The following is a 27,912-nucleotide window of genomic DNA, read 5'->3' as shown; positions in this document are numbered from 1 at the left end:
CATCTTTATATCACACTTTGTAATAAACAGACATTAAAATCAACTATGCGAATGATTCCAAGTTTGATTAAAGACACAAAAGCACTGCGGTACCACACTTTGTGATTTAATATTTGTAATAAAAGTTTTCAACAAAAAAAGAAAAAAGAAAAAAAAATTGTCTGCCATTATGAGAAAGTAATTGTTACAGCGAGAGCCTCCTAGCAGGAGGTTTGAAAACATTCAGAAATACTGAATACTTCTCACACAAACATGCTATGAAAAGGCTTAGTAAACCAGACACGACAGTGTTTAGTGCTGGACCACTACCTTTTTTCCCTGGATTCTAGCTGACCTCAGAAAACTTAAAGAGGATATCAAATCAATGGCTGATCAAACATGAAAACGGTGTCACTAGTTGCACATATAAAAATAGAACATTTTCCTTTCAGAGGAGCGCAAGCTATCAAGAAGCATACAGTATCCAGTTTCAGTGTAATAAGATACTATAAGGTCACTTATAGAATCTCAGCGCTGATTAACACTATCTCTAAAGCCGTCTGAGACAAATTCTTCGGGAATCGTGAACCTGTAACAGACGCGGCAAATCTGAAATGGAGAAAAACATACACAAAGAATTGAAAAGTTACACTATTTACAAATGGGTTGTTGAGGATCTCCTCCTTACCTAGACACGAAAAAGACTTCTCTTCTAACAAATCGAAGCAAGAATCATAAACCACACGTTTCGACTGAAATCCGATCAGTTTGATGAATTATAGAGTAAGGACTTAACATTTTGGTCTAAAGGGTTTCTGAACTATTGCTGCTCTTAAAAAAATGCTTTTTTAATTAAAAAAAGTGCAACAACCTGTGTACGTGCCAGAGTTACATCTATGAGGAAGTGTTGCTAGGCCATGCTGAGCACAAGACAGACATACAACGGTCGATACAGCAGACAAATATGCTAGCTCAACCACTGACGCAATTAGCACTCTATACGGTCTTCTAAGCTACTCGAAAGGCTTTTTCAGAGTTGAACGAAGAGCTAGCAGGCAGAGGTAGGCTTTTCGGCTCACTGTGAGCCATAAACACTACCGTCAAACTACGCTTCGTCTGCTAGATACGGACTCTGCTTCTGTCTTCTTGAACAACAGTTGCGCACAAACTGTTGGTGAAACGAAATTCCCTCTTTTCCACATGACAGGAAGCGGATTGGGTGTTGCGTAACCTTTAAATCCGCCTCCATCCACTTCTGCTTCGCACATAAAACTAGGGAGGTTAAAGCATTGAGAAATGAAGGCAAGACACACTGCCAATTGCACCAAATCAAACGAGACCCTCTCATTCAAAAACTTCAAGATCATATTTCATTGAAAATTCAAAACTAATAAATAAAAAAGGTACTAATGTGACAGTCCAGCTCCATTATGACCCAGACGTTTGTCCGAGAGACATTTCAGCTCTGGAGTCTGACTGGCCTCTCCATGAGATTGATGAAAGGAACCATGTGGGTCGAGTCCCACCACAAACAAATCTCCACAAATAAGGTAACAACAAGATTTAATAAATTAATACACATACTTAATCCGTTTTTTTTTCTGGGTTTTCTTTTCCTTTTAGAAGTGAGACATTCTTTTTAATCCACGGTTGGTTGGCTGTAGGGTTTCCCTCTTTCGCCCCATTTATGTACATGGCTCTTTTGCCCTTTTTTTGCTGGCAGAGTCAGAGAGGCCAGAGGTCAGTTTTTAGAGTCTTAGCGGACGTGATGGTTGTATAGACGCACACATCACGGGTAAGCAGAGGGAGCAGGAAGTTTCATTCAGTCGTTCACGCATGCTCGCAACATGCTCGCTCACTTACACACACACAAACAAAACCGTGACTCCAAAGCAATCCCAAGCTCTTTACTCCTGCACTGAACTGCTGTGTGTGGTAGTGCTGGCCTTGCCAGCTTTTCGTTCATAGTTCACAAGTCTCTGTCCAACAAGGTACCTGCATGGACGAATAAAGAGCAAAAGTCAAAACAAAGCCCAGATAAACAAGGCTGTAAGTATTATTTATTCAAAACGGAGACAAAAATGCTACCAAAATGTTATTATTATTCAAATTATATTAATATTTACTTCTGTATTAATTTGATTTTCTTTGTAACAGCCAGAATTTACAGATTAAATTAAATCATTAATCAGATTATTTCAATTAAATCATTCAATTACATTAGGTCAAACGTTTGGGGTCACTAAGATTTTTTTTAATGTTTATAAATGTTTATGCTCACCAAGGCTGCATTTATTTGATAAAAAAAATACAGTAAAAACAGTAATGTTACAAAACATATTTTAATTTAAAATGCAATTTAATCCTGTGATGCAAAGCTGAATTTTCAGTATCATTACTTCAGTCTTCAGTGTCTCACATTATATGATGATTTGCTGCTCAGGAAATATTTCTTATCAATGTTGAAAACAGTTAAAGGGATACTCCACCGTCTTTTCATATTAAACTATGTTGTTCCCTTAACTAAGATGAGTTGATACCAAGCGGCAACATTCTAATCTGAAAAATGAAGCCTACCCGGAAGTGCGAAAAACTGCAATACATCGAAAATCCGCTAGGGGAAGGTCCCAAAAGGGAGCAAATGTCCATACACCCCCATGTTAAAATGTCCGTTTTCACAGCATAAATTCATGTTTTTACAGGTTGGTCCCATGGACTTTTATTGTATTTTTCAATAGGTTCCGAGTGCCTGACAACTGTGAGGGGGGTGAATTTTTTTCTAACTCGTTAGTTTAGATCGTATTTAGATATAAAATGTATGACAAATAAGGGCGCGATTGACAGCTTGATTGACAGCTGACAACGAGCATAGGCTGCGCCGAGTGGAATTCCTGAAATTTGACGTCTCGGCCATGATCTGACACAAAACATCATACCTGTAAGTTATCCTTTCTGAACATTTGTATTGAAATATGGCGCCGCCCATACCCCCCATAAACGGCCTCAAAACCGTTCTTCAGAAGTCTATGGGTGACGTCACAGACGCTTTGTCCATATTTTTTACAGTCTATGGTTGATACATACCTCTCTCATCTCAGTGCGTGCACTTAATACTTCGACTCGGCGCAGTAAAAAGTCACGCCTGATCCTCTTCCTCTCACTTCTGTCAATAGTTGGAAGAGGATCAGGTGTGACTTTTTACTGCGCCGAGTCGCAGTATTACCGAAAGTGCTATTCCGCCATACATTATAGTTATCCTTTTTAACCCGCTTAGAAAAGTGCCATGTTTTATTTTGTGTCACCATACTTGGTCGTATAACTACTTGTGTAACTGTTTTTAAATAGGGAAAACGTTGATGTGTTTGGTCACTTCTAAATTCATTGCTGTTAGAATACCATTGAATATACTGGGCTAAGCTAAGTGCTATCAAAGTGTCGCCATGCGCCAGAGCGATTAAGTGCACACACTGAGATGAGAGAGGTATGTATCAACTCGTCTTAGTTAAGGGAATAACATACTAGTTCAATATGAAAAAACGGTGGAGTATCCCTTTAAGGTTACACTATTTCGATAGTTTAGACAGTCTGCTAACTATTAGTAACTACATGTCAACTAACTCATTAGTGTATTAGTAGACTGCAGTAGACTGTTAGGTTAGGGTTGGGTTTGGTTTAGTCAACGAAGTTGCAAAGTTACTTAGTTAGTAGAATGTCTGTTGGGGACCATCAAAATAAAGTTAACAGATATTAAGCAGACAGTCTACTAATACTTCAAGGAAAGTTAGTTGACATGTAGTTGCAAAGTTACTTATAGTTAGTAGAATGTCTAGAATTTCTGTGTTGAAACTGTGATACATTTTCCCCCCAGAATGGTTTGATGTAGAAATATTTTTTGTAACATTACTACTTTTCTGTCACTTCTGAATGGTAGAGTAAATGAGTGATACACCAATCAAAAAGGTACAAAATATCCCTGAAAATGTAATCCACTAAGCAAGTATTGGCTCTGAAAACATAAGTTAATTACGGCTCAGGACTCACTTGTCATTCTTGATGTGCTCATAAAGGCGCTTGAATTGTCGGATTTGGAAAGAGAGGATACCCATCAGCACCACTACCATCAGAAGGAAGGGGTAGATTCTCCTCTGCACCAAATTCTGCATCTCCATAGTGACCCCTATTCAGAGAGACAAGAGCTGGTTAGAATAGGTAAGAGCGGTTAATGAGAGCATGAGAGAAAACCCCTGGAACAATCAAACTGTTTTTTGATTGATTTAATTAGGTTTTCAGGCAGACAAACAGAAAATAAGATTTATTTTGGATGACTGAGGTAAAGGCGGCCAGGTGTATTCTCAATGTTCTGTAGCTCCGCCAATGAGGATTTGATTGGATCTTTATTAACCCTAAAGAGAGGTCTCGACCTGAAGAAACAGGTATTTGTTGCAAACTTCATGGTAAACGCCACTACACAACTTCAATATGCAGTATGAAGGGCATCTAACTGTTCAGACATCATCGGAATTTTGTACTTAAAGAGCTCTAGTCGTCGTTTACAATAATCAATGGGGAAAAAGTTTAGTTTTGACAGATGCAAAGACACTCAGAGCCCCACGAGATGAAGCCACACTGAAATCTCTTTAAACTATGAGAATCAAACAATGTTCAACTGCAACAACCGAGTAATTTGTTCTGTGAAATTGAGGGTGAATGAAAACTAAGAACTTATACTTTATATATGTAGGGGTCATTTGAATGAATGAATAAATAAATGTGGTGAAAAAAACTTAAACATGCATAGATAAATTATTAATAAGCAAATTAATTAAAAAAGAATAAAATTATTTTAACAAATATAGAGACTTATTTAAGAAATACATTTAAATATATGATACAGATCAATAGTTCAGGGTCAGTATTATTTTTATCTCACCAAGGCTGCTTTTATTTTCAAATAAAAATGGAAATATTTTGTAACATTGTAAGTGTCTTTAATGTCTCTTGATCAATTTAATGTGTCCTAGTTAAAAAGTAAAAAAATCCCAATAAAATAAATTAGAAATCTTACAGACCCCAACATTTAAATGGGAATATGCCATAAAAAGTGTTAGTTTTTTTAATGAATTAATCTTATTTACAGTGACTGCACCAAACTTATGAAACTTAGATAAATAACAGATAAATTGTACACGAAATACAACAATGTCTAATACAAAATTGTATATGAGAAACAGAGCTTTGACTAACAAAAGTCTTGCTTCTACCCACCAAGAAGGGGGACGATGCCTACAGAAATCACGTAGGGGATGCAGAGAGAAAGCAGCAATACAGCGATGACCGGGGCCGCTAACTTCCTGATGATGAAATGAAGGTCAATGTTCCTGATTCCATTGGCATACACCTAAAGAGTGGTAAATCATTCAGTTAGTGTGTGTATCCATCTACAGTAGAGCGGCACGATCGTGGATAAATTGAGAATCGCGATTTTCAAGCAGAGATCACAATTCTCCCACGATTCTGAAAAGACAACCCAACAAAATAGAGTAATTTACAATAGGTTCTGACAAAATGTTAATTGCTGCAATCTATTTAAATTGTTTAATTAATCTGAATTATATAAAACAAATAAAAAAAACTTGGTTTGAATGATTGATTCAATGACTACTTCACTTGTTTCATAATTATTGAACAAATCTCTTAAAGGTATAGCGGAGGATGTTTTACTTCCTGGTGGGTAGTCTAAACTATTGGTCCTCCTAATTGTCAATCATTCTGGTGAATCAATCAAACTTTTCAAAAAGTGGAGAGGGCGGGTCTTATCTAAAATTTGGAAAGATCCTCCGCTATACCTTTAAATTAATGATTCAATAACTACATTTTTAAGTTACTTAGGCGCCACCTGGTGGTGATGCAATCGTTATTTGAAGCACCAAGTTACTTTCAAAAGGTGATTTTGCTCTATTTTGATCGCTTCCGCAGACATCAGTGTTTTTATTCCGAACAAAACTTTTATTATAATAAGAATATTTGTGTAACACTGAAATAATGAGACTGTTTGAAAAGATTGCAGGTGAAGCGGTTTCATACCTATACATGATAACTACTCTCTCTGGCTCATCAGCAGCGCAAAAACAGATTTGAATGTTGCGGTGTGATTTAATCCAAGGATTAATAGTCACAGGCCGTTTCTGAATAAGATCGCATGTGTGTTTGAATGAATTTAACGATTAATCATGAAGCTCTAATCTACATTAGACGTAACACCACCAAAGAGATCATGGAAAAATAAAAGCCACTAACCTGCTCAATAACGGTCTTCAACCACCACTGGGGACCCATGAGGGTGATGGCAGCAATGATTTTGGCATGCAGCACTCCTAAAGCCCAGTCCTTAATGATATAAAATAACAAATAAGAGTCAATATACCTCTGTGCCCAACTTTGCGCCTGTGGAAATTAAGTTCTCCAAACAGGATGGATTAGATTAGTAGGGCAAAGAGAAACTGCCTGCTACTGGCGTAAATCCAACCAAAAATCTGTTTTCCTGTTCATCAGTGAGCTCATTAGCTCAAACAGAGAACAGTAGAAGCACAAAGAAAAGCTGGGTCAGATCAATATTGACATGTCAGATGAGAATAATGTCGCTCATTTAATGTTATTTTTAAACTCTATTTGTGTATAAAGATCTAACAACATTAATACACCTGGTGGAACTGGTGAAACTTTATGCACTGGGATCATCAAAACTTTTTCTCAAGTGGCATTTGACTAAAAACACTCAAAACTGAGAATTCTGTCATTTATTCACCCGTGTTTCAAATGTCTTCAAAGTTTTGTCTTTAAAGAGAATAAAAAAATAGAATATCCTTTAAAAGGCCATTGGTTCTTTGTGACCAAATGTCAACAATGTCATACGAATTGCTTTTGATACTGGGGATGAAAAAAAAAAAAAAAAAAAAAATTCTTTACAAATGAACCTTTTGTGTTCCACAGAAGAAAGTCATACGGGTCTAAAACAACATGGTGATTAAATGATACATTTGTCATTTTTGGGTGACCTGTGTCTTTAAGAGCAGCACCCCTAATCATGCTTTACCTGCCAGGGGTAAAACAGAGGCGTCTGATCCAGCGGCACTCTGAGAGGAGCTACAATCACCAGCTCGAACAGCAGTCCCAAGAGCAGAGGGATCACTCCAGCCAACAGCACAGCCACAATCAGTGTCTTTAAAATCTGAATCCACACAGAAAACACAAATCACCAGCACGCTTCAGTATGTGTCTTTGGTTTACTTTACATGTAATATCAATAGTTTTTAATTCCTGTATGTTATAGCAAAATAAGCCCAAATTTTTAAGGAAACATTTAAAGTACCCTTATTATGCTATTTTAAAGGCTCCTAATTTTGTTTTGGAGTTCTCCTACAACAGGTTTACATACATCCAAGGATAAAAAAAAATAAAAAAATAAAAAATACACTTTACTTTTTTCAGTATACATTGCAGCATCACCTCTTTTCTCAGTGTCTGAAATGGTGTGGTCAAGGATCAGTACCAATGGAGTCAGTTTTACCATATCAACTCCAGCTACAGTACACTTCCTTTGGAAGTGCAAACAAAGTGTTTTTGTTTTCGCAGCGTAGAAAACAGCGTCTTCTCAACACGTCGACAGCACAACACAATCCAAACTCTTCCAGCTACAACTAGTTTTTTTGTTGGCGGGTCAAAGTAGACATTGTACACGGGCAGGCATTATGCAAATTTGTTACAGATCGGTGTCAAACTGAAATTACTGTCGATTCCTTTAAGGCAGTTCAGAATACCACAATAACTTTGTAAAAGTTTCAAAGATCAAAGTGCATGACAAATATTCACAAACAGCTAAATTACACACTACATGAAAGGTAATATCCAAAAAAAGCGTAAAAGGGGCACATTATCCCACAATGAGACCAATGAATTAAGTACCATGAGGGTCCACTCCTGAACCTTGAGGAGGATTACTCTACGCCCCTGAGGCATCCAGGCCAACAGCACTGTGATCGCTCTGATGGAGAGCCAGCACACATACAGCCCACATGCTGCAGTGTACAGCTCATGGATCTTGGCACTGCCCGTCCAGAAAGACATCAGCCAGCGTCCAGTGAACACTGCCATAAACACGGAGGAAATCAGTAAGACAAAATGTACTATGCTCTCTCTCTGAAAGCATAAAAAATATCAATATGAAAAGAAGATTAATAAATAAAGGTAAACGAAAGCAAAAATGCAGTTAAATCAGTAATATGAAATCTGTCATTATTCCATGCTGATCACAGTTTTCCATGCAATTACAAGTAATAGGGACTAAATCTTCATACTTCACAAACTACTCATTAAAAAGGTCTATAAGACTAAGGTGCTTTAAGTCTTATTCACTGGTCCTTTTTCATCAAAGCTCATCATTGTAATTAATGTCCACTTTAGGACAAACTAAAGTGCAAACAATTCTTTAAACTTCCTTTTGTCACATGGAAGAAAGCAAGTCACACAAGTTTGGGAAAAAAATTGTGAGTAAATGATCAGAAACCCCAATTTGTTTGGATCTCACCTGGTAATGTGAGACACACCAAGCTGGCCAAAAGCAGCGTCAAGCACATGAACAAAATCAGCAACACAATCTATAGAGGGCATAAAGAGGAAAATAAACAAACACCATTAATCTAAAAATCTGATTTAAAAAATCATGACATACAAAGTATATAAAGGATATAAAGTATACAAGACAGAGTTGGCGTACCCTCAGAGGGAATTTCATAGGCCGGTGATAGGGCTGGAAGCCCACTGGGCCGCCCTGCTGCAGTATGGCCTGGTGGGCAGCGTGCAGACCTTCTCCCACCACAGGAATGGCATTGTTACGGGCCTGCTGGTTGATGTTGTTGGCTTGCTGGTTGGCATTGTTCTCATTGTCTTCCTGGTCTCCCAGCAAGTAAGAGTGCAAGTCTCTAAAAGGTGTGGCACCAAGTTGATTGAGATTATCATTATGGCTTCAAGAAATTCAAGAAAGGTGTAGGCATAATATAAATTAGAGATTTATTCTGCGATGTGGACAGCTTAACTTATTTTGGATTTGTAAAGTGCAGAACTCTGCACATGGACTGTTAGTGAACTCATGCTGAACTGCGTGGCTCAAACAGTTGAGTGAATATTTAGGTGACAGTTTCATCAACTCTTTCCCCGCCAGCATTTTTTTTTTTTTGCCAGCCACAGCCAGCATTTTTGGTCATTTTCACAAAAGTTTCATGGACACCAGAATATTTTGTTGTATGAATATCTGAACATACAATATATCAAAAGAAAGAACAGACCCTCTGCTTAAAAAAAAAAAAAAAAAAAGATGATCAAAACATAGATGGGGTGGATCGAGTGTCCATCAACACCCCCAAAGCTTCACAGTCCTACAGCACTTCCTGGGTCGACATTTCATTCAGTAACATTAGGCCATTTTGATTTTTATGCAGTTTATTTTCATATGCATCTGCTTACATATGAGATCGCTCGTTTCTGCTCCTCCTTTGTCTGCGTTTTGATCTGGAGATACTGTACTCATTAAGGAGATGCGTAATAGTGCCCCCTACCGTATAACAGTGATAACACGGAAAGCGGTAAAAACTCATTGGCAGTCATTGGCAGGGAGGCGTTATACCATGAATGACGAGATAACTTGTCAATGGCAGGGAAAGAGTTCATTATAATGGAATGACATTCCATGAAGTAATAACTGCTATTATAGCATCAACAGAAATATTCAACAATTAGAATGTCATAATCGTGCTGCCCTAACACAAAGTTCAGTTCCAGTGATTTTTTTTAGGACAACAGAGAGAATCAGGAAAAGTCATTTCAGTTCACTAGGTTATCAGACGTAATGGGCAACAGGGTAAATATGTATGCGAGACTCACAGCAAGAAGCCAGCGGTCACGGTCCAGGCTCGTACCAGACCTTTGAGCCACTGTCGTGTATGTCCCTGTTCCAACAGAGCAGGAAGAACAACCTGCAATAACAGCAACTCCAGAGACAGCTCACTCACTGGAGCGTCGCTGAAAGAGAGAGAGAGAGAGAGAGAGAGAGAGAGGGAGGAAGTCAGAACAATTCTATATAAAATACTGGCATCACTGTTTTCACTCAGCAATAGTGCCGTTCAGGAATGGCATCAATTTGTAGGCCACCAATAAGGCTAAACCCTTCCCTGTGGAATATCTAATTGGTTTTAAGAATAAAATACCCTGGGAGTCATCTTTCTAGATCTGTGGCATTTTTCACCCCTTACAACACTCATTTGGTTGTCTTAAAATAAACTTGTCTAAAAGTCATGGTGTGAAATAGTTATTCAATTTAATCCTTTAAATTATTGAATATAAACATTTAAAAATAGAACCTAGACTACTGCCCCTTTTATGTGCGCATGAGCTTGTTGTGTAATTCATTCGTTAACCGCTGTGGTCTTTATGTAGCAACTTCTTGCTGCTTTTAAAGCACATCATTTCAAAATTGAGGTATAACAGTGTCATTTGTGTTGTAGAACGAAATGTTTTTTCAAGTAATGGTTAACCACATACTTTAAGGACCATTCTCACTAAGAACAATAACTATAAATATAACTAAAATGATAACTATACTCCACACCAATGCTTGATAATGTTCTGTTTATTCCTAAGCTTGCTGCAAATATGTTGTCTTCTGCTTTAAATGCTCAAGCTCTTTAAAGTAGGTGGATTCTGATTGGCCGACAATGTTTTTATCATAAATCAGCTGAAAAAAAAAAAATCATTCTGAAAGTTGCTCCAACTATAAATTCTGTTATCATTATAGTTGTGGTGTGGGCTTCCCTATTCTCATAGAATTAGAACGATTATTAAAACTTTAAAATTACAGTTATCAATATAGTAATATAGTTATGTAATATAGTATGTTTGGTGTGAACTCTGAACAGCCTTTTATTCTACTCATAAATCGAAAACCATTCTAAAAACGTATTAGATATTCCAGAGGTAACCTGAGGAGTTAAACTGCTTGTACAGGACAAAGAGGGTACAGGATGTTATGTAGCATTAAAACTAAAAACACCACTGCAAATTTGTATGACACTTTTTCTTCTGTGAAACACAAGAGGATATTTTGAAGAATGTCTGTGTTGTTGTTTTTTGTCAATACAATAAAAGTCTCTGCGGTACAATGCTGTTTTGACTGCACTGACATTCACTGCATAAAAAAAAAAAAAAGTTGAAACCTTAAATCAAAATATCTTCTTTGTGTTCCACAGATAAAAAAAAGTCATGCAAAGGTTTAGAAATCCAAACATCAGCTTTCTCAGTCATTCAGACAATATTTAACAAACCCCAATGGCCTCTTTCCACATAAGTCAGAGTCAGTGCCCCAACAAACACTACAGCTGTTCAAAGTACTCTCATGGTGACGAATGTAAAGCTCAGCGTTGCTATGAGAACAGAAAGGTTACATAGGGTAAAATACACAAATACAGAGTGAAGGGACTTTTAATGGTATTATTGTTGTGGACACCATTAATAACAGCTCTCTGCAAGATCAGACTGAAGTAAGGTCAGCTGGGATTCTGGGAATGATGACATCAGGTGTAATACACCTTCCAAATGATGAAACAGGCCCACCTGACACTACAGAGAGTCCTGGCACTCATTAGGTAACGAAGCAAAGGTCTGCCATGATGACAGCAATAATTAGCACTTCATATTTATGGCCCTTTCTTTTAAACATGATGTCACATCAAGAGAGAACTTTGCTTCTAACCTAAATATCAGTTTACTTATAACTTATAACCTCTGACCAAATTTATACAGTAAAACAAGCAAAAATGGCACTTGTCCTCGAACTCTGAATCTGTTTCCCCCAAGCGGCAACCTCCCCGTCTCTCTCTTGAAACCAACACGGAAGTGAGTTAAACTGCAATTCATTAACTGGCCGCTTGGCCTGGCTGCAGAAGTGAGTCAAATCTGTATCTCCCTCATGTTAAAATTGCCAACTTTACAGCAGAAAAAAACATGTTTACAGCCTGGATCTCTATGTGGCTTTGGTCTATACAGCTAATTTTGCCCTTCATAACAACTGTGAGGGGGGTGAATTTTTTTATAACTCGTCCGTTTAGTTGATTAATATTTAAATTTAAGGGTGTGGCCACTTGAGTGACAGATGGATTGCCGTTGTCAATGCTAGCCGTTTGTGTGCTGTTACTAGCCGTCACTTCACCTCAGCAAATGTTAGCTGCTGAACTTGCCTTCTCTGCAGTGTTTGTGCTTTTTTTCGGGGTTATTTCATAAAATGTAATACTTGGGTACAAAGCCCACGTCTTTGGATTCCGTCGTTATCGTTTGAGAGAACAACCAGCGCTGTATTTCAGTTGTTTTCCTCTGTGAACATGGTTGGATGTCTGACAATTTCTTTGCTTTTTGGGGTTCTCAAATTTAAAACGTCAATAAAGGCTCGTTCATTCTGCTATCATGGAACAGATGGATTATAATATGCTTATGTACTGTCAGATGAAATCATGCAGGCGTCGGCGCTTTCTCCGTCCGTGCATTAAATGCACATGAATGAGCGCGGATTTTCTAGCGCATTTACTTGCACTTCAAAGGCAATATATCTATGGTTTAACGGTTTAACCAATTTGAGAGGCGGCCAAAATCAGAATTTAAAATGGACTGAATAAGCTCTCTACGAACTTGAGCGATGCCGCACTGACGGACCATGAAAGAGTGACTGACATGTAACGTTATGCACATAAATCACTGTCACGCACAAACACTCTCGAAGTAATACACAGTCTCACTTGTAGCCATGTCTTTTAACTATTATAATATTTCGAAGGGCAAAAATAGGAACTTTTAATTGGCTTTACATCATCAGCTAACTCGATCACGTCGAGCTAGGTGATTTCAGATAGCCAGGCTCATATCTATGGCCAGGCTTCTTAGCTCCACTCACGCCCCGCCTGTTTGCCTATTTTCTGTTATCCGGGAGTGACGCAAGGCCAAGATGGCGACGGCTGGCTCCGCCCACTTTAGGCTTCAAAAATGCTCTTCAGAAACCTACGGGTGACGTCACGGACACTACGTCCATATTTTTTTACAGTCTATGGTTTCCCCCCAAAGTTTGGGCAATTATCACAGGGAACATTCAAGTTTAAGACTAATGAGGTGGAAATACATCTCATTTACCTGTAAAGCATCACATTGTAGGGAAGAAATGAAGGGAAGATGTGTTTGATTATCCGGATGGGAAGCCACAACATGAGAAGAACGATTGAGCCAAACACAACCTGAAAAGAGAGCAAAGACTTTTCATTCAAGACCATGGAATCCACAAAAGTACAGAACGTCAAAGGAGACATGGTAATGGAAAAAATTATATTATACAGGAGGAAAAATATTTAAATTAATATATTTCGTTTGCTCGCAAAACTTTTACTTAACTTTTAAGGGCTCCATAGGATACAGTCTAAAAAAAAAAGTGCAACATTTACTCACCACTGATAGTATGAATCGTCTCAGGTGTCTGTATATTGGTAGGTGAATCATTTCCTGCACTGGGTTAAAATCAGGATCGTTCAGATTTCTGAGAAACCACAAGACTCCAGGCCTTAGAACCTGAGAGATAAAGGAACAGCATCTAAATTTCCCAAACATTTCCTGAAATATCTACTCTATGGTTAAACTGATACAGAAATGCTCACCTCTCTGAGCAGGAGAATAAAAGAGGCGAAATAGAAGACGTAGACCATCCCCACCAGCCAGTGAAGGAACATGGTGGTTCCTGGTGCGGATTCAAAACTCAACTCTCTGTCTTTCAATGAGGCATCAAACATTTCCTACAAAACAGGTAGATAAAAAACATTTCCTTTACTGTATGACAAATACTAAGGTTAAGGTTCCTAAACTAAACTTACCAAAAACGTATAAAATATTAAGATGAAAAAATTAAGCAGATCACTGACACTGAAGATGAATGAATGGGAATGATAAATGACTTTCTCCAGTTATTACAGACCAACATGGTCTGGTTACATTGGGCCAACACGAACAAAAATGACTGAGCGCACCTTAAATTAGTATGATAAAATGAAACTAAATACCAGAGAGCAGATATCAAGCCACCATCCACAGATGAGGGGGAACACGCCAATCTCTACAACTACTAGAAGAGACACCTGGAAGAAAGATTATTTAATATTAGACTCAAAGTACAGCTATTAAACCAGTAAGCTAATATAAGACATATGAACACACACATAGTTGCATACATACTGTAGGTGTATTAAGCCCAAGCCTGTAATCTAAGCTTAGATAATGTGAACTAATTATAGCATTAGCATGACTGAAAACACAGCATTAAGGTAAAACCCAAAGAGCTTATTCAAAACCAGTTGTTGCGCACTAAGATTAAGTCATTGTTCTCGCCCTTTCAAATGACTCAAGTTTAGCAAACAGCACATGCAAACTGCTGATATAACTGACCTTTACCACAATGTAGCAGACTCCTAACAAGCGGCGTGATCTTTGAAATCTCACCAGCGCTGCTAATCCCTGAGATCTGAATTAAGGAAAGGAACATCAAGGGCCGTATTACAGAGTCTTCCCATCTTAAGATATGAGAAGTTCAATGCTGTAAACAAGACCCTAACTGAAATCACTATGGTTACTAAACAAATATGATTCTGAGTTAATGTGCGGTCACATTAGTGAAATTTCAGTCAAATATTGCGAGCAAAAAGGTCCACTGTCAATAGTGTAGTGATGTACGCAGAACAGCTCACACAGAAGTCACTTTCAAACCTAGCAGCTTTCTGCAAATTCATATGATAAAATTTAACCCAATGCAGAATCTGCTTGGGAAATTCCAAACTGCATGTATTCCTATAAAAATTACTGGATTCTGCCCACAAAGATTTGCCGAACGGTGGTAAATGTGACCACAACTTTAATGTTACTGAAATTTTGTCTTGAAAGTTGATTTAACTAAATTGTTGTATAATTTCCTGGTCTTAAAGACTATTTAAACCAGTGCAGGCTAGTTATGTTGATTGGGATTGTTTTATTCCAGGTGTTTCTGAGTGTGGAAGGATACATGACACACGATGAGTGTGATGGCTAAAAGGACATATCCAACTATAGTGGTGATGAGACCCTCAAAGTGTGAGGCACGAACCTGTAAACAGATGAGAGATTGTTGTCAATGTTGAAACCGTGTTTACATTAAAATCTTTCAATCAAGCTGGAAAAAAGGACCTAAAACGAATTTGATACTCACATATTCTTCAAAACCAAGACCAACCACTGAGAAGTGGCCAATGTGGTAAGGACAGAAAGCTTAAAAAGAGTTGAAGTTTGTAATTGGAGAACATAGTAATAGTTTTCATATTGCTGAACATTATTGAATGCATGTTATAATTTGATTGAAACAAAAATGCAGCTATGCTTACCGAACACCAGGATGAAGAGTGTGTTGAGTGAGACCACCCAGAACACGTGCTCCTATAGCAACAACAAAAAAATCCATTGATATTTTTGCTCTCTTGAATGAGATGTTTATTGAGACACATGTATAATGACTTACCAGGAAAACCAGGGACCCATCAAGCCCAAGCATCTGGAAAAAAAGGGGAAGTACAGGTTTAATGTTTATCTGAAAGATTTTGGTATGACGGACAATATATGGCACACCAGTCTCACCCTTTCCCAAGTGAGCTCTTCAGCTGCCCGATCCCATTCCAGAGCATTCCAGTTCATATCATCTGTACAGAATACACACAAAACTCTATAACTACAGTTCACCACCAGTCAACAATTATACCCACTTGAGAGTTTCTAACTTGTTTAATTAAAGCGTTCGTACCCTGTGCTCCATTGTTAGCATCTGCCGCATCTTCAGCTCCTCCATCCTCCTCATCTTCATTATCTAGCTCCATCTCTTCCGCAGGATCAGCGGGGAGGTCAGGAGCCTCAGCAGCTGCAGCGTTCTCTCCTGGAGGTTCAGCCGGGGCGGGCATGGGCTGTTCAGCACCTCCATTACCCTGGCCTGGGGCCTAATGGATAAGATATTATATCGATAATGAAGAAAATCGACCCCCTGACTGGAGGCAACGATGATAGAGTATCTAAATAAGAGGATTTGTAAAGAAGTAAACTGCATCTGGTTCAATTCAAGAAAGAACAAGCAACTATTCTGGTAAGAGAGCAATCTCTAGAGCTTCAGGGGATAATGTGGGATTTGAAGATGACAGAAGGTCAGATAGGCTAATGTGCTGTGCTCAAAACAAAATGATAATTACAGTAAAGAGGAAGCAAAGTAAACAAAGAGGGTCACGGCGCAACCTGCATAATTGGTCTCTGAAGAATATCAAGCTTCAGAAAGTTTCACTGACATAAACCACAATAGGAATGTCATTTTTGCTCTCCAAGAGAATATACGTTCATAACAGAACTTGCCTGTGTGGAAATTTAGGTGGAAAATGACAAAATGGCAATACATTTTGGCCAAAAGAAAAGAAAGAAAAAAAGGCTGAACCTGTGAAAATATTTACATGTATATTTAATGCAAAGAGTAGCTCCAAGTGACAAAATTGTAAGAAAATTCTTAGAAATGTGGCCGTTTACTCTTAAAATTAAATAAAAATCCTAGTAAAGAAAAAAGTAATTCAGAAAGTATCTTAACCCTTAAAAGAGGTCTTAAGGTCAAAATTATTAGGAGTACGGATGAGGACTTTTAAGAGGCTTAAGAGCTTCTTTAGCAGAGGAGATAATGGCAGAAAGATGGAGAAGAAATGTGTTGCAGACTAGAGGTCGATCGATAGTGGATTTTACCGATACCGATATTTAGGTTTGACCTTACAAGCCGATAACCGATTATTCAACCGATATTTTTTTAATGGATATTGGGATTAAAAACAAACATAACACTCCAAGTAAAACAGTGCTGAACTGAAATGTGCTAAATGAAATAAATATATAAATATGAATATATTAAAATGAGAAGTTCAACAGAACGAACTCTACAGAAAATAATTTAAACATTAAAATATTACAGGTCAAATGTCTTTACATTAATGTAGACCTATATGACATGTATAGTCTCTCAGTTTATTTGCGTCTATTTTAGAACACTTGATAATTATCTAATCAAAATAACAATATGTATTGTAGGGATAAAAACAATAACTGAAATCGAATGCGTTTCTGATTTGTTTGTTTCTGTCGGCTACATGAACATTTCAATGTTGAGAAAGCAATCACGTCACTAGCTTTAAAGCAGCACTCAGTAACTTCGGGACTTCTTCGCTGTATTCTCGCTTTTTGCTCGCAGGTTTCTCTCTAGAGCTCCCCCCACAGCTTCGGAATAGATATTTGACAACACTGTCGTAAAAACTCGTTGGTGATTCTCAGACACCAGAGGCTAGTAGATCAACGACATCAAAGCAGATGGGCCATTCTTTAAAACGTCTTCTTCATTCGGGTTCGGACAGCGTGAGGGAGCGCAATAATGACAGCATTTTAGCAGATTTCTTTTGGCCGTAAAGCAATTGTTTACATCGCGAGACCTGATATCACGCGAGACTTCCTGACGCAGCGGCCGGCGGCCCGCCGGCTCAAAGTTGCAAGTGCGTATTTTCCGCTCACGGGCACCAGGGGGGTGCGAAACGACCACCATTCAACCCGAAATAAGTAATATAACCATTCCAATGACTCCGAAGCTGTTCAGTTAAGGTAAAAAAAGTTACTTAGTTCACCTTTAAATATTAAACTTCGTCGGCTAATGAATGCATAAAAGTGACCAGCTGGATATAAGCGAATGCAAATAGATGGTAACAATTGCGACAAAACATTTGGGTCAGGTTTGCGTGTGTTTTTGTCACATTGTTTTAACCGCTTGAGATAGTCACTACTGTTATTCCTCTCAGACTCGACGGCAAACATACTTCTGTTCTTTGTCTGCTAATGCAGCATTTAGTCAAAAAATGTATTACCTTATAAATGACATGGCAATATGTACTTTAGTGTTCTGTATTCATACCATTTCGCTGTCTGTGTTTTAAATGCGCATCTGAAGTGTCAGCGCTCTCCGTATGATGTGTGATCTTCGTGCAGCGCGCAGCCTCACGTTAAGCCCAATTTATACTTCTGCGTCAAACTCACGCCGTAGGCTGTGTTTACGCCGCCTTCACACTGGCAGTTGAAATCAGCACCGTCAGGCTGATTTATACTTCTGCATCGGACCTACGCCGGAGCATCTACGCTGTAGGCCAGTGGTTCCCAAACCTGTCCTGGAGTACCCCCAACACTGCACGTTTTCTTTCTCTCCCTAATCAAACACACCTGATTCAACTCATCAGCTCATTAACCCATGTGATAATATATACTTAATTATCACATGGGTTCGCTCTCCGGCATCTGGCAAAAATAGAAGCTCTGCGAATCTGCTCCGGAGGGCTGCGGATCGCCGGAGTCAGAACGCAGCCGTTCCGCAGTCAGTGAAAATACACACATTGACTTTAATGGAAACCTATTGACTCCGCCGCCGTTACGCAGTTGGTGGAAATTAGGGGTCAGCCAATCCAGCAACGGACGCAACCCGGAAAAACTATCGGTATGGATTTTTGATAGTTCCACCAATCAACTATCAGTACGATATATCGGTAAAAACCGATGAATCGGTCGACCTCTATTGCAGACAATGGATGACAGCGAGTTAATAAGACGCTATAGATTAGATTGTGCAGGGATCATGTTTTTGACAGATCTTATTAGAGACACGCTAACATCTTCGACACAGCGCAGAAATGCCATAACGCCAGAAATGAAAGTAATCACTACATTAAGATATTTGGCAACTGGGAAAATGAAACAATGCAGCAGTGATGATTTGGGTTTGTCACAACCTTCTGTAAGCAGAGTGATCACACAAACAATTTCAGAACCTCTTATTGTGTCGCAGTTCATTTCGTTTACACTGGACATTCCCACCTTGCAGGCTCAAAAAAACTGCATTTATGAATATAGGAAAGAGTGGAACATTTTTTATCATTCTAAAGCCCTATTCGGAGGGGACTAGTTTAATATGGAGAGGTGGGGTAATGTAATTTTATTTCAGGACGTCTGTGATAATAATGGCCAATTCGCACAGGATGAGATATCTCAGTAAAACTAGAAGAAGTGGGAAGGGTAACTCAATTTACGCACCGCCGTCACCTCCCTGTCATCATGTGAGTAGTAAGTTGCTTCCTGATCATGTGCGCAAACATAAAATCAGATTGTATATGTTGGTAATAGGCACTTATCTAATGCTAAAAGAAGTTTTGTGCCTCTAAAAAGTGCGTTTAACCTTCTTTTTGATTTGAATGGTGTGTGGAAAACACGAGTTTTGACACAGATTAGTCCCACTGCCTAGAACCATAGACTGTAAAAAATATGGACAAAGCGTCTGTGACGTCACCCATAGACTTTCTGAAGAACGGGTTTGAAGCCGTTTATGGGGGGTATGGGCGGCGCCATCTTGGAAAATCTTGGGAAACCCTAACCCCGCCCACCTTCTGACGCAGCGCGCGTCACTCAGCTCGCTCTGCTACTCCGGTTATCTCTGTGTATATTTTAGGCAACGAAATATGTTATAAAACACCATACTAACTCTTTTCGTTTTCATTTAAAGAAATCTTAAACATTATAGCCACACAAATGTGGTTCAGGCAACGCGTATTGATTATATTCACTGCACATAACGTTTGCCTATTTATAACAAAACGAAATTTAAAACACAAACCTGCCTCTTTTCGTTTTAAATATAATATACAAATATTAAACATTTGAATATGGTCCAGGCAATATGTGCATTTGTACTAAACAACAGATGTTGCAGTAAACAACATTACAGATCATCTTCTTTGTATTAAAATTTAAAATGACAAAACTCAACCCAGTCTCTTTTTGTTAAATTTCAGTTTTATCAATATTAGCTATTATAAAAGTATAAGTAAAAGGTAAAGTTACAAGAAGCTATACAAATAAAGCAAACAATTCAGTCAAACATAAAAAGTCATGCGCTCGATCTCTAATACAACGGTACAAGTTAAATATAGCTTATAAAGTTATGAAACTTCCCCTCAGCCAAAACGATTGCCCACGAGACCAAAAATCGCCCGTTAGATATAGACAAGACGAATTATATCTCATGTTTAACCACTACAGAGACGCCAGAGTCAGCGGCAAACCTCAAAACGTCTAGCCGATGAAAGGCTGCTCCAGGCGGGGTACATCGCGCCGAGCGCCCGGTCATCGCTGGATCTCACAACTGGATACAATTTTCATAAATCTTTATAAATAAACCACAGATTTGAGCTTTAAACAACTACATTCTCGCCTGAAAAACTCTTAAAACTACATTTCATGATACAGAAACAGTAGTATTATATGTCAACTGTATTAAAAAATGGCGCTTCTTATGTTGTCATTCTCCGTGGCGCTGCCTTTCAGCTGTCAATCAAGCTGTCAATCAAAGTTAACCACGCCCTTATTGTCATACATTTTATATCTAAATACTATCTAAACTAACGAGTTAGAAAAAAATTCACTACCCTCGCCGTTGTCAGGCACTCGGAACCTATCGAAAAATCCAATAAAAGTCCATGGGACCAACCTGTAAAAACATGATTTTATGCTGTGAAAACGGACATTTTAACATGGGGGCTATGGACATTTGCCAACTAGAACCAAGGGGCAACATTCTGATCTGAAAAATGAAGCCTACCCGGAAGTGCGAAAAACTGCAATATATCGAAAATCCGCTAGGGGAAGGTCCCAAAAGGGAGCAAATGTCCATAGCCCCCATGTTAAAATGTCCGTTTTCACAGCATAAAATCATGTTTTTACAGGTTGGTCCCATGGACTTTTATTGGATTTTTCGATAGGTTCCGAGTGCCTGACAACGGCGAGGGTAGTGAATTTTTTTTCTAACTCGTTAGTTTAGATAGTATTTAGATATAAAATGTATGACAATAAGGGCGTGGTTAACTTTGATTGACAGCTTGATTGACAGCTGAAAGGCAGCGCCACGGAGAATGACAACATAAGAAGCGCCATTTTTTAATACAGTTGACATATAATACTACTGTTTCTGTATCATGAAATGTAGTTTTAAGAGTTTTTCAGGCGAGAATGTAGTTGTTTAAAGCTCAAATCTGTGGTTTATTTATAAAGATTTATGAAAATTGTATCCAGTTGTGAGATCCAGCGATGACCGGGCGCTCGGCGCGATGTACCCCGCCTGGAGCAGCCTTTCATCGGCTAGACGTTTTGAGGTTTGCCGCTGACTCTGGCGTCTCTGTAGTGGTTAAACATGAGATATAATTCGTCTTGTCTATATCTAACGGGCGATTTTTGGTCTCGTGGGCAATCGTTTTGGCTGAGGGGAAGTTTCATAACTTTATAAGCTATATTTAACTTGTACCGTTGTATTAGAGATCGAGCGCATGACTTTTTATGTTTGACTGAATTGTTTGCTTTATTTGTATAGCTTCTTGTAACTTTACCTTTTACTTATACTTTTATAATAGCTAATATTGATAAAACTGAAATTTAACAAAAAGAGACTGGGTTGAGTTTTGTCATTTTAAATTTTAATACAAAGAAGATGATCTGTAATGTTGTTTACTGCAACATCTGTTGTTTAGTACAAATGCACATATTGCCTGGACCATATTCAAATGTTTAATATTTGTATATTATATTTAAAACGAAAAGAGGCAGGTTTGTGTTTTATATTTCGTTTTGTTATAAATAGGCAAACGTTGTGCAGTGAATATAATCAATACGCGTTGCCTGAACCACATTTGTGTGGCTATAATGTTTAAGATTTCTTTAAATGAAAACGAAAAGAGTTAGTATGGTGTTTTATAACATATTTCGTTGCCTAAAATATACACAGAGATAACCGGAGTAGCAGAGCGAGCTGAGTGACGCGCTGCGTCAGAAGGTGGGCGGGGTTAGGGTTTCCCAAGATTTTCCAAGATGGCGCCGCCCATACCCCCCATAAACGGCTTCAAACCCGTTCTTCAGAAAGTCTATGGGTGACGTCACAGACGCTTTGTCCACAACTAAACGCTTTTTCAAGCATCTCCATGCTTGAAAAACCGTGGAAAACTACTTTTAAACAGGAAATGATGGAATATTTACCTACATATTAACAGTGGTTCTATTCGCACGGGATTAGTATTACCTGAGGTAATTTTTCCGGACCTTTTTACTGAAGGTAAAAGTCGCCGTAATCTTTACAGATATTGTCCGTAATGATTACTGACATGGCACATTCGGACTAAAATCACTGAGAAGCTCTGGTAATAATTACTTTACCCCACCTCTCCATGTTAAACTAGTCCCGTCCGAATAGGGCTTAAGCCAATCAAATACCTTATAGGAAATTAACAGCATGGTTAAAAAAAAAATAAAAAAAAATAAAAAGAAGGATTTATATAAATATATATATTGTGTGTGTGTACATGTTTTTCTATCCCGGTGGGGACTTCAACCTGAATGCACACAGACTCATGGGGACTCGTGTCACAGTGGGGACCTAAATAGAGGTCCCCATGGGTACACAAGCTTATAAATCATACAGAATGAGTTTTTTTGGAAATGTAAAAATGCAGAAAGTTTTCTGTGATGGGTAGGTTTAGGGGTCGGGTTAGTGTAAGAAGATAGAATATACAGTTTGTACAGTATAAAAACCATTAAGTCTATGGAGAGTCCCCACAAAGATAGTGAACCAGACTGTGTGTGTGTGTGTGTGTGTGTGTGTGTGTGTGTGTGTGTGTGTGTGTGTGTGTAGACCCTATACTTAAAATCGCTCTTTTTTTTTTTTTTTTTTTGGACAACCAACCAATCAAAGTCTTCAAAAGATTGTGTCATACGTAGCAACAGGGTCAGCCCCGCCTCCTCACTAAGATGAAAGTTCTGTCTTTTCCTTGCTCAGAGATAAATATATATTATATATATATTTGTATTTAATTTTATTGTAATAATAGCCATGGTGGTCTTTCAAAAAAGTTTTTTAAAAATCATACGACCCAAACTTTTGAACGGTAGTGTAGATGGTAATGTAATAATGACAACTAAAGTAAAAAGAAGTGTAGTTATAGAATTTTATTAGTGTATTACTATTGTATCTTCTAAATCATTTAAATTTGAGGGTGATCTGCATTCAGTCTGATGAAAAGCGGTGTGGATATTCTACCTCATTGGGCGGTCCTGCTGCATTGGCAGGCTGCTGCTGGTTCTGCTCCAACCATAAAGGGGCTCCACCATGAACAATCTGCTCCCGCAGCCACACCAGACTGATGAAGGCGCAGAGGGTGCAGGTCACAACAAAGCAGCCCTGCAGGCAGTCAGCCAGCAAGTTCTCTCTGCAGAGGATGGACATTCGCTGATCATCACTTCTGAAATATCCAACCATTACAATTCACCACGCAACCACATCCACAGCTAAACCCGAGACCGCGGCGAGGATTGAAATAACCCATCATGCTCAGAGTTCACAATGAGCCGATCCGCAATGTAAATGAATATTTTAAGAAGAAAACTTGAGCTTTCCTGTCTGGTACGTACGTGGAGAGCATGTCTAATGGCAGAGTCAGGAGGGAGCTTACGGATCCAGTGAACAGACACTTATAGATGCGACCTACAGGAAAAGGAGAGCATTATATGAGCAACATAGCAAATAATGCACAACATAGAGAAAAAGACAACGTACTACTCACAACTTAACAGACTGTGATCTATGGGCATCACTTACATGCTGTTAGAGGTACAACCCCCAGCCAAGCGAAGGCAACAAGCGTGTAATGAAACCAGTATCGGATTGCCGTCCCTATACTGGTGACCAGTCCTGCGAAAATGTCTTGCACTGGCAGCCGTGAAGGCATGTCTGGAGAGTAAACTGAAAGGAAAAGAGATCAAGACTTTAATACATTTTATATATCTATCATAGATAAACATTGTAAAGGTTTTTAATAAATTAGTGGAAGTGTAGCATTCAGAACTGAGAAATATGGATTTTAAACTGATTTTATATCAATTTAAGATGCTCAAAACCCTTTGCTTGTTTTGATTACTAGGTTATTTTCACAGATGTTAATATACATCTTGCTCTCAGATCATGTCTCTGAAATGCCTCAAAACCATAACTCTAAAAATAGAAGTACAGAAGAAGCAGAAGTGTCTCAAGTATGTAATCAAAAACTTGAGAATCAAATCATGTCTACATAAATTATGTCTACATAAACACAGATGGGAACATTTGAGAGCAGATAAAAAATGTTAACAAGGATACAGCATCTAAGGTTATGTATCACTTGAGCATGGGCTGCACAATTTTGGGACATTTTTTTTTATTGCTTTTTTGTAGGGCTTGTCCAAAAATGTTATATATTAATGACAATAACATAATAATAATAATACAATTTTTTTTTTTTATTATTACCAAATAATAATAAATAAAGTAAGAAATATTACCATTGTAATATTTCACAGGAATATAAAAGAGCACTGAAGAAAAATAATTTCTTAATAATAATAATTTTCTTTTTTTATTAAAGCTGCAGTTTGTTTTTTGTGTTCAAAATGTACAAAATGTAAATAATGAGCAAGTACACCGTACTAAGAATCCATTTTCCAAACAGTTTTTATGGTTTTCTTAATTTCTTAATTTTCGAACATTAAACCATCAAGCTTTGCGGCAGAAAACCACACGGACCCCAAAAAGCTTCTCTTTAATTGACGACAGCACTTTTCATTACAAATTACAAATTTAGGAAGATAGAAGCATTTTGTGACCCCAAATGCGTGTTATAAGCAACCTAAACTCAGAGCACATGCAGAGATGAGTTCATGGGGAGCATCATTTTCTGTAAACTGAGCCACTCTTACACACTTTAAAACACTGGATCATGAGCTGTATGTGTGTAAAATAACACAGTGCAAGAAACTGGAACAAATGGTTCCCAAAGTGCCTGTGTTTAAATTGGTAATGCTTTTGTAAAACATAGCCCAAAACTCAATTATGACATCTTCATTGTAGTAAAGCCCAAAAGCCATGCAACAATGACTCACTCTGGGGCCTGGGTATAAAAACCTTGTTTCACCTCAGCAAATATCTACGTCAGACAACACGAGTGCCGTGCTTTTAAATCACATGACTCAACCCATAGAACCCTATCGCTCTGAAGCACACAATCACTGCTATTGAACAGGCCATTTGAGGCCGTTGTGACTATATAGAGCTTTGGCTTTAACTCCCCTGAAGAATGTAATGAGAGGGGTTTACTTACTTGGTGTGAAAGCAAATCTGTGCTTGCATAATTCGCAGTACTCTTTTCTGCTGTGTTTAAGCCACTGCACCAAGCTGTGAAAACACAAAAGGAAGCAGGCATGAGGGTGATGATCTGACGTGTGTGAAAAAGCACTGGAAATCCAGCTTCATTTCCCATTTACACAGGGGAAGAATAACAAAAGCTGGAACTCCATAGTCGGGTTTACCGTTACATTGATGAGGCCCCCTGAGCTCAGAAGTTACAGCTTGTCATTTAGTCAAATGGGTGTTGCTGGCTCTTTCTATTCAGTAACCAAAAAGAACAAAAAAAAAAAACCTTTTGAACACAAAGCCTAACAAAATTAACTAGCCCCAATAGAAAGGATAACCTATATATCGCTATCAGAGGCAATGATCTACTGACAGTTGTTCTGTTCTAGAAAGAAATGCCAAAATTGTACGATTTCTGTTACAAAATTCCTCAACTGGTTCCCATTCAGTTACCAGAAACACTGGTTTCAGGTTTGTTATTCTATTGCCATTGAAATATACACACTACTTTTCAAAAGTTTGGGTCAGTAATATATATATATATATATATATATATATATATATATATATATATATATATATATATATTTTTTTTTTATATCTAATTAATAATATTGTTCAGCAAGGATGCATTATATTGATCAAAAGTGACAGTAAAGACATTTCAAATAAATGCTTTTCTTTTGAACTTTCTAATAATCAAAATCATCCTAACCATGCTTAATGCCTGCTCTTGTTGACTTGTAAGCTTAATAATGAACAGCGATGCCTTTGCCAGATCAGAGCTTTGAACCCCTTCTTACATTGCAAGTGGTTTTCAATTTCACGCTGTCCCATTTTTTGCCATTACTGACTCATCCTTGAGAACTCATACTGACACCTAGAATTATTACTGCAGGACATAAGGTTCAGTGTAGTTAACTGCTCAAATTACATCTTCTGAATTTTATTGCACTCACAATAAACTAATAACAAAGTGACTTTAGTCATGATGAACCAGGTTTCGTCATTGAATGTTACTTCTAATATCCCATTTCTAAGTCAATTAACAATGAAATATGTAAATGACACTTTGGAAGACATTTCACATTGTTTGAACCAAAAGCATCTCATTAAAACAGTTATCGCAAAGGGAATAGATCGCTGAACGAACAAAGCTCTTACCATTCTTGGTGGATGAACTTAATACTTCCAGTACACACACATGGATGGTAGAGAGGTTTGTCTTGAGTTCCCTCAGATCGACACACCCTACATATATCAGCTGCCAGAAAAAAAGGACAGAATAACTTTAAATAACACATCAAATTAAATGAGGATGAACGGGATATGAATGTTGCAACAGACCCAGAATCTACATCAACATGAGAGAAGACTTTATTAGATTTTATTATTTTCAATTTTTACTGAAAACAAAACTAGGTAAATGCAAGCACGATTATGACTTGCTATCTTGCCAATCAATCTCTTTGCACTCTTGTTATAACTGTAGAAACCTTGACTAGATAGCAATGAATAACATGAAACAACTATCACTCCTCCACACATAAAGTCCAAAAAATTAATGAGCACTCATTGCAGTGTTTCAGAGATGGAATACGTGATTTGACTGACCTACTAAGTTGAATTTGTCATCATATTTCATGTGCGTTTAAACCTGGCCAAAATATGCGTGAGTTAACGTTACAGTTTTTATGATAAAGGCTAAAACTATGGTATCACGATTAATGTGCTTTAAAACATTTCCATGACATCCTGTAAAGTCAAACTCATATTAAAGCCATCTTTATTTGGACGTGCTCGGAGGATGACAGCTGTGCTAAAGACCAAGCTGGCAGGGAAGCATATATAGCTCGTTAGCTTGCAAAGGCCTCATCAATTGCATATTTGCAATATGCATATTTGGTTGAGCGCCCCGGCTAAATAATCACATAATGATAAACAATCTTCTGTCAAAGCGGATTTAGAAATCAACTACAAATAGACAGCAGACAGAGAGCCTCGGTGTCTAGACAGCTTACCTTCTTCGGCAGTGTCCATCTTGTACGGTGACGCACTGTCCTCTTTACAGTCAACACATAACACACACCGCGGAGCAAAACACAGTATCAGCTCACAATAACGCTAAAATTAAACATGACAAAATCGATCCAAGCATGAACGCCGCATAATCTCAGACCGGACACTATTTATTCGTGTAGTGCACATAAACAGCGCTGATCAAGATACTTGTCGGTCGACTATTTTACGCTCGGATGAACATGTTTGTGGCCTCTAGATCCGAATGTGCTGCTAGTGCTACGGTTTCGATTTACGACAGGGCAGCGCGCATGCGCAGAGAACACGACGACACTTTTTAGCGTTTTCCGGTGGTGACTGCGCTGGATTGTAGAAAATATTCATACGGACTACTCGTTATGCATCATTATGTTACCGTATTTTTAAGATACCACCCTTAATCTTTTATTATTATTTTGAATACAGGGCACAATGCGAGCATAAAATACTAGAGGCTTTGTGGTTTTCAT

The 27,912-nt window shown here is 38.1% G+C and overlaps 1 protein-coding gene and 1 long non-coding RNA gene across 2 annotated transcripts; both read right to left on the bottom strand.

The window, feature by feature from the left end:
* Positions 1 to 90: 90 nt before the first annotated feature.
* marchf6 (membrane-associated ring finger (C3HC4) 6) lies at positions 91 to 27,714 on the bottom strand. The gene is made up of 26 exons (XM_082172795.1): positions 27,406 to 27,714; positions 26,549 to 26,648; positions 25,353 to 25,426; positions 23,819 to 23,962; positions 23,632 to 23,704; positions 23,261 to 23,429; positions 15,878 to 16,067; positions 15,715 to 15,776; positions 15,599 to 15,631; positions 15,465 to 15,516; positions 15,293 to 15,351; positions 15,110 to 15,190; positions 14,500 to 14,568; positions 14,118 to 14,192; positions 13,719 to 13,853; positions 13,513 to 13,632; positions 13,204 to 13,304; positions 9,916 to 10,053; positions 8,753 to 8,957; positions 8,564 to 8,633; positions 7,942 to 8,123; positions 7,073 to 7,207; positions 6,277 to 6,366; positions 5,245 to 5,377; positions 4,021 to 4,156; positions 91 to 1,974 (listed from the first exon to the last, which is right to left on the bottom strand). The coding sequence occupies exons 1-26, from the start codon at positions 27,422 to 27,424 to the stop codon at positions 1,887 to 1,889; spliced, it is 2,733 nt and encodes a 910-aa protein (XP_082028921.1). The 5' UTR covers positions 27,425 to 27,714; the 3' UTR covers positions 91 to 1,886.
* Positions 16,573 to 17,911, bottom strand: LOC309500964. The gene is made up of 2 exons (XR_014206742.1): positions 17,769 to 17,911; positions 16,573 to 17,282 (listed from the first exon to the last, which is right to left on the bottom strand). It is a non-coding gene; the product is annotated as an uncharacterized lncRNA (long non-coding RNA).
* Positions 27,715 to 27,912: the final 198 nt, after the last annotated feature.

This window comes from Leuciscus leuciscus, assembly GCF_965113295.1.
Source record: "Leuciscus leuciscus genome assembly, chromosome: 6".
Lineage (NCBI taxonomy): Eukaryota > Metazoa > Chordata > Actinopteri > Cypriniformes > Leuciscidae > Leuciscus > Leuciscus leuciscus.
This window is presented reverse-complemented; position numbering and strand designations above follow the sequence as displayed.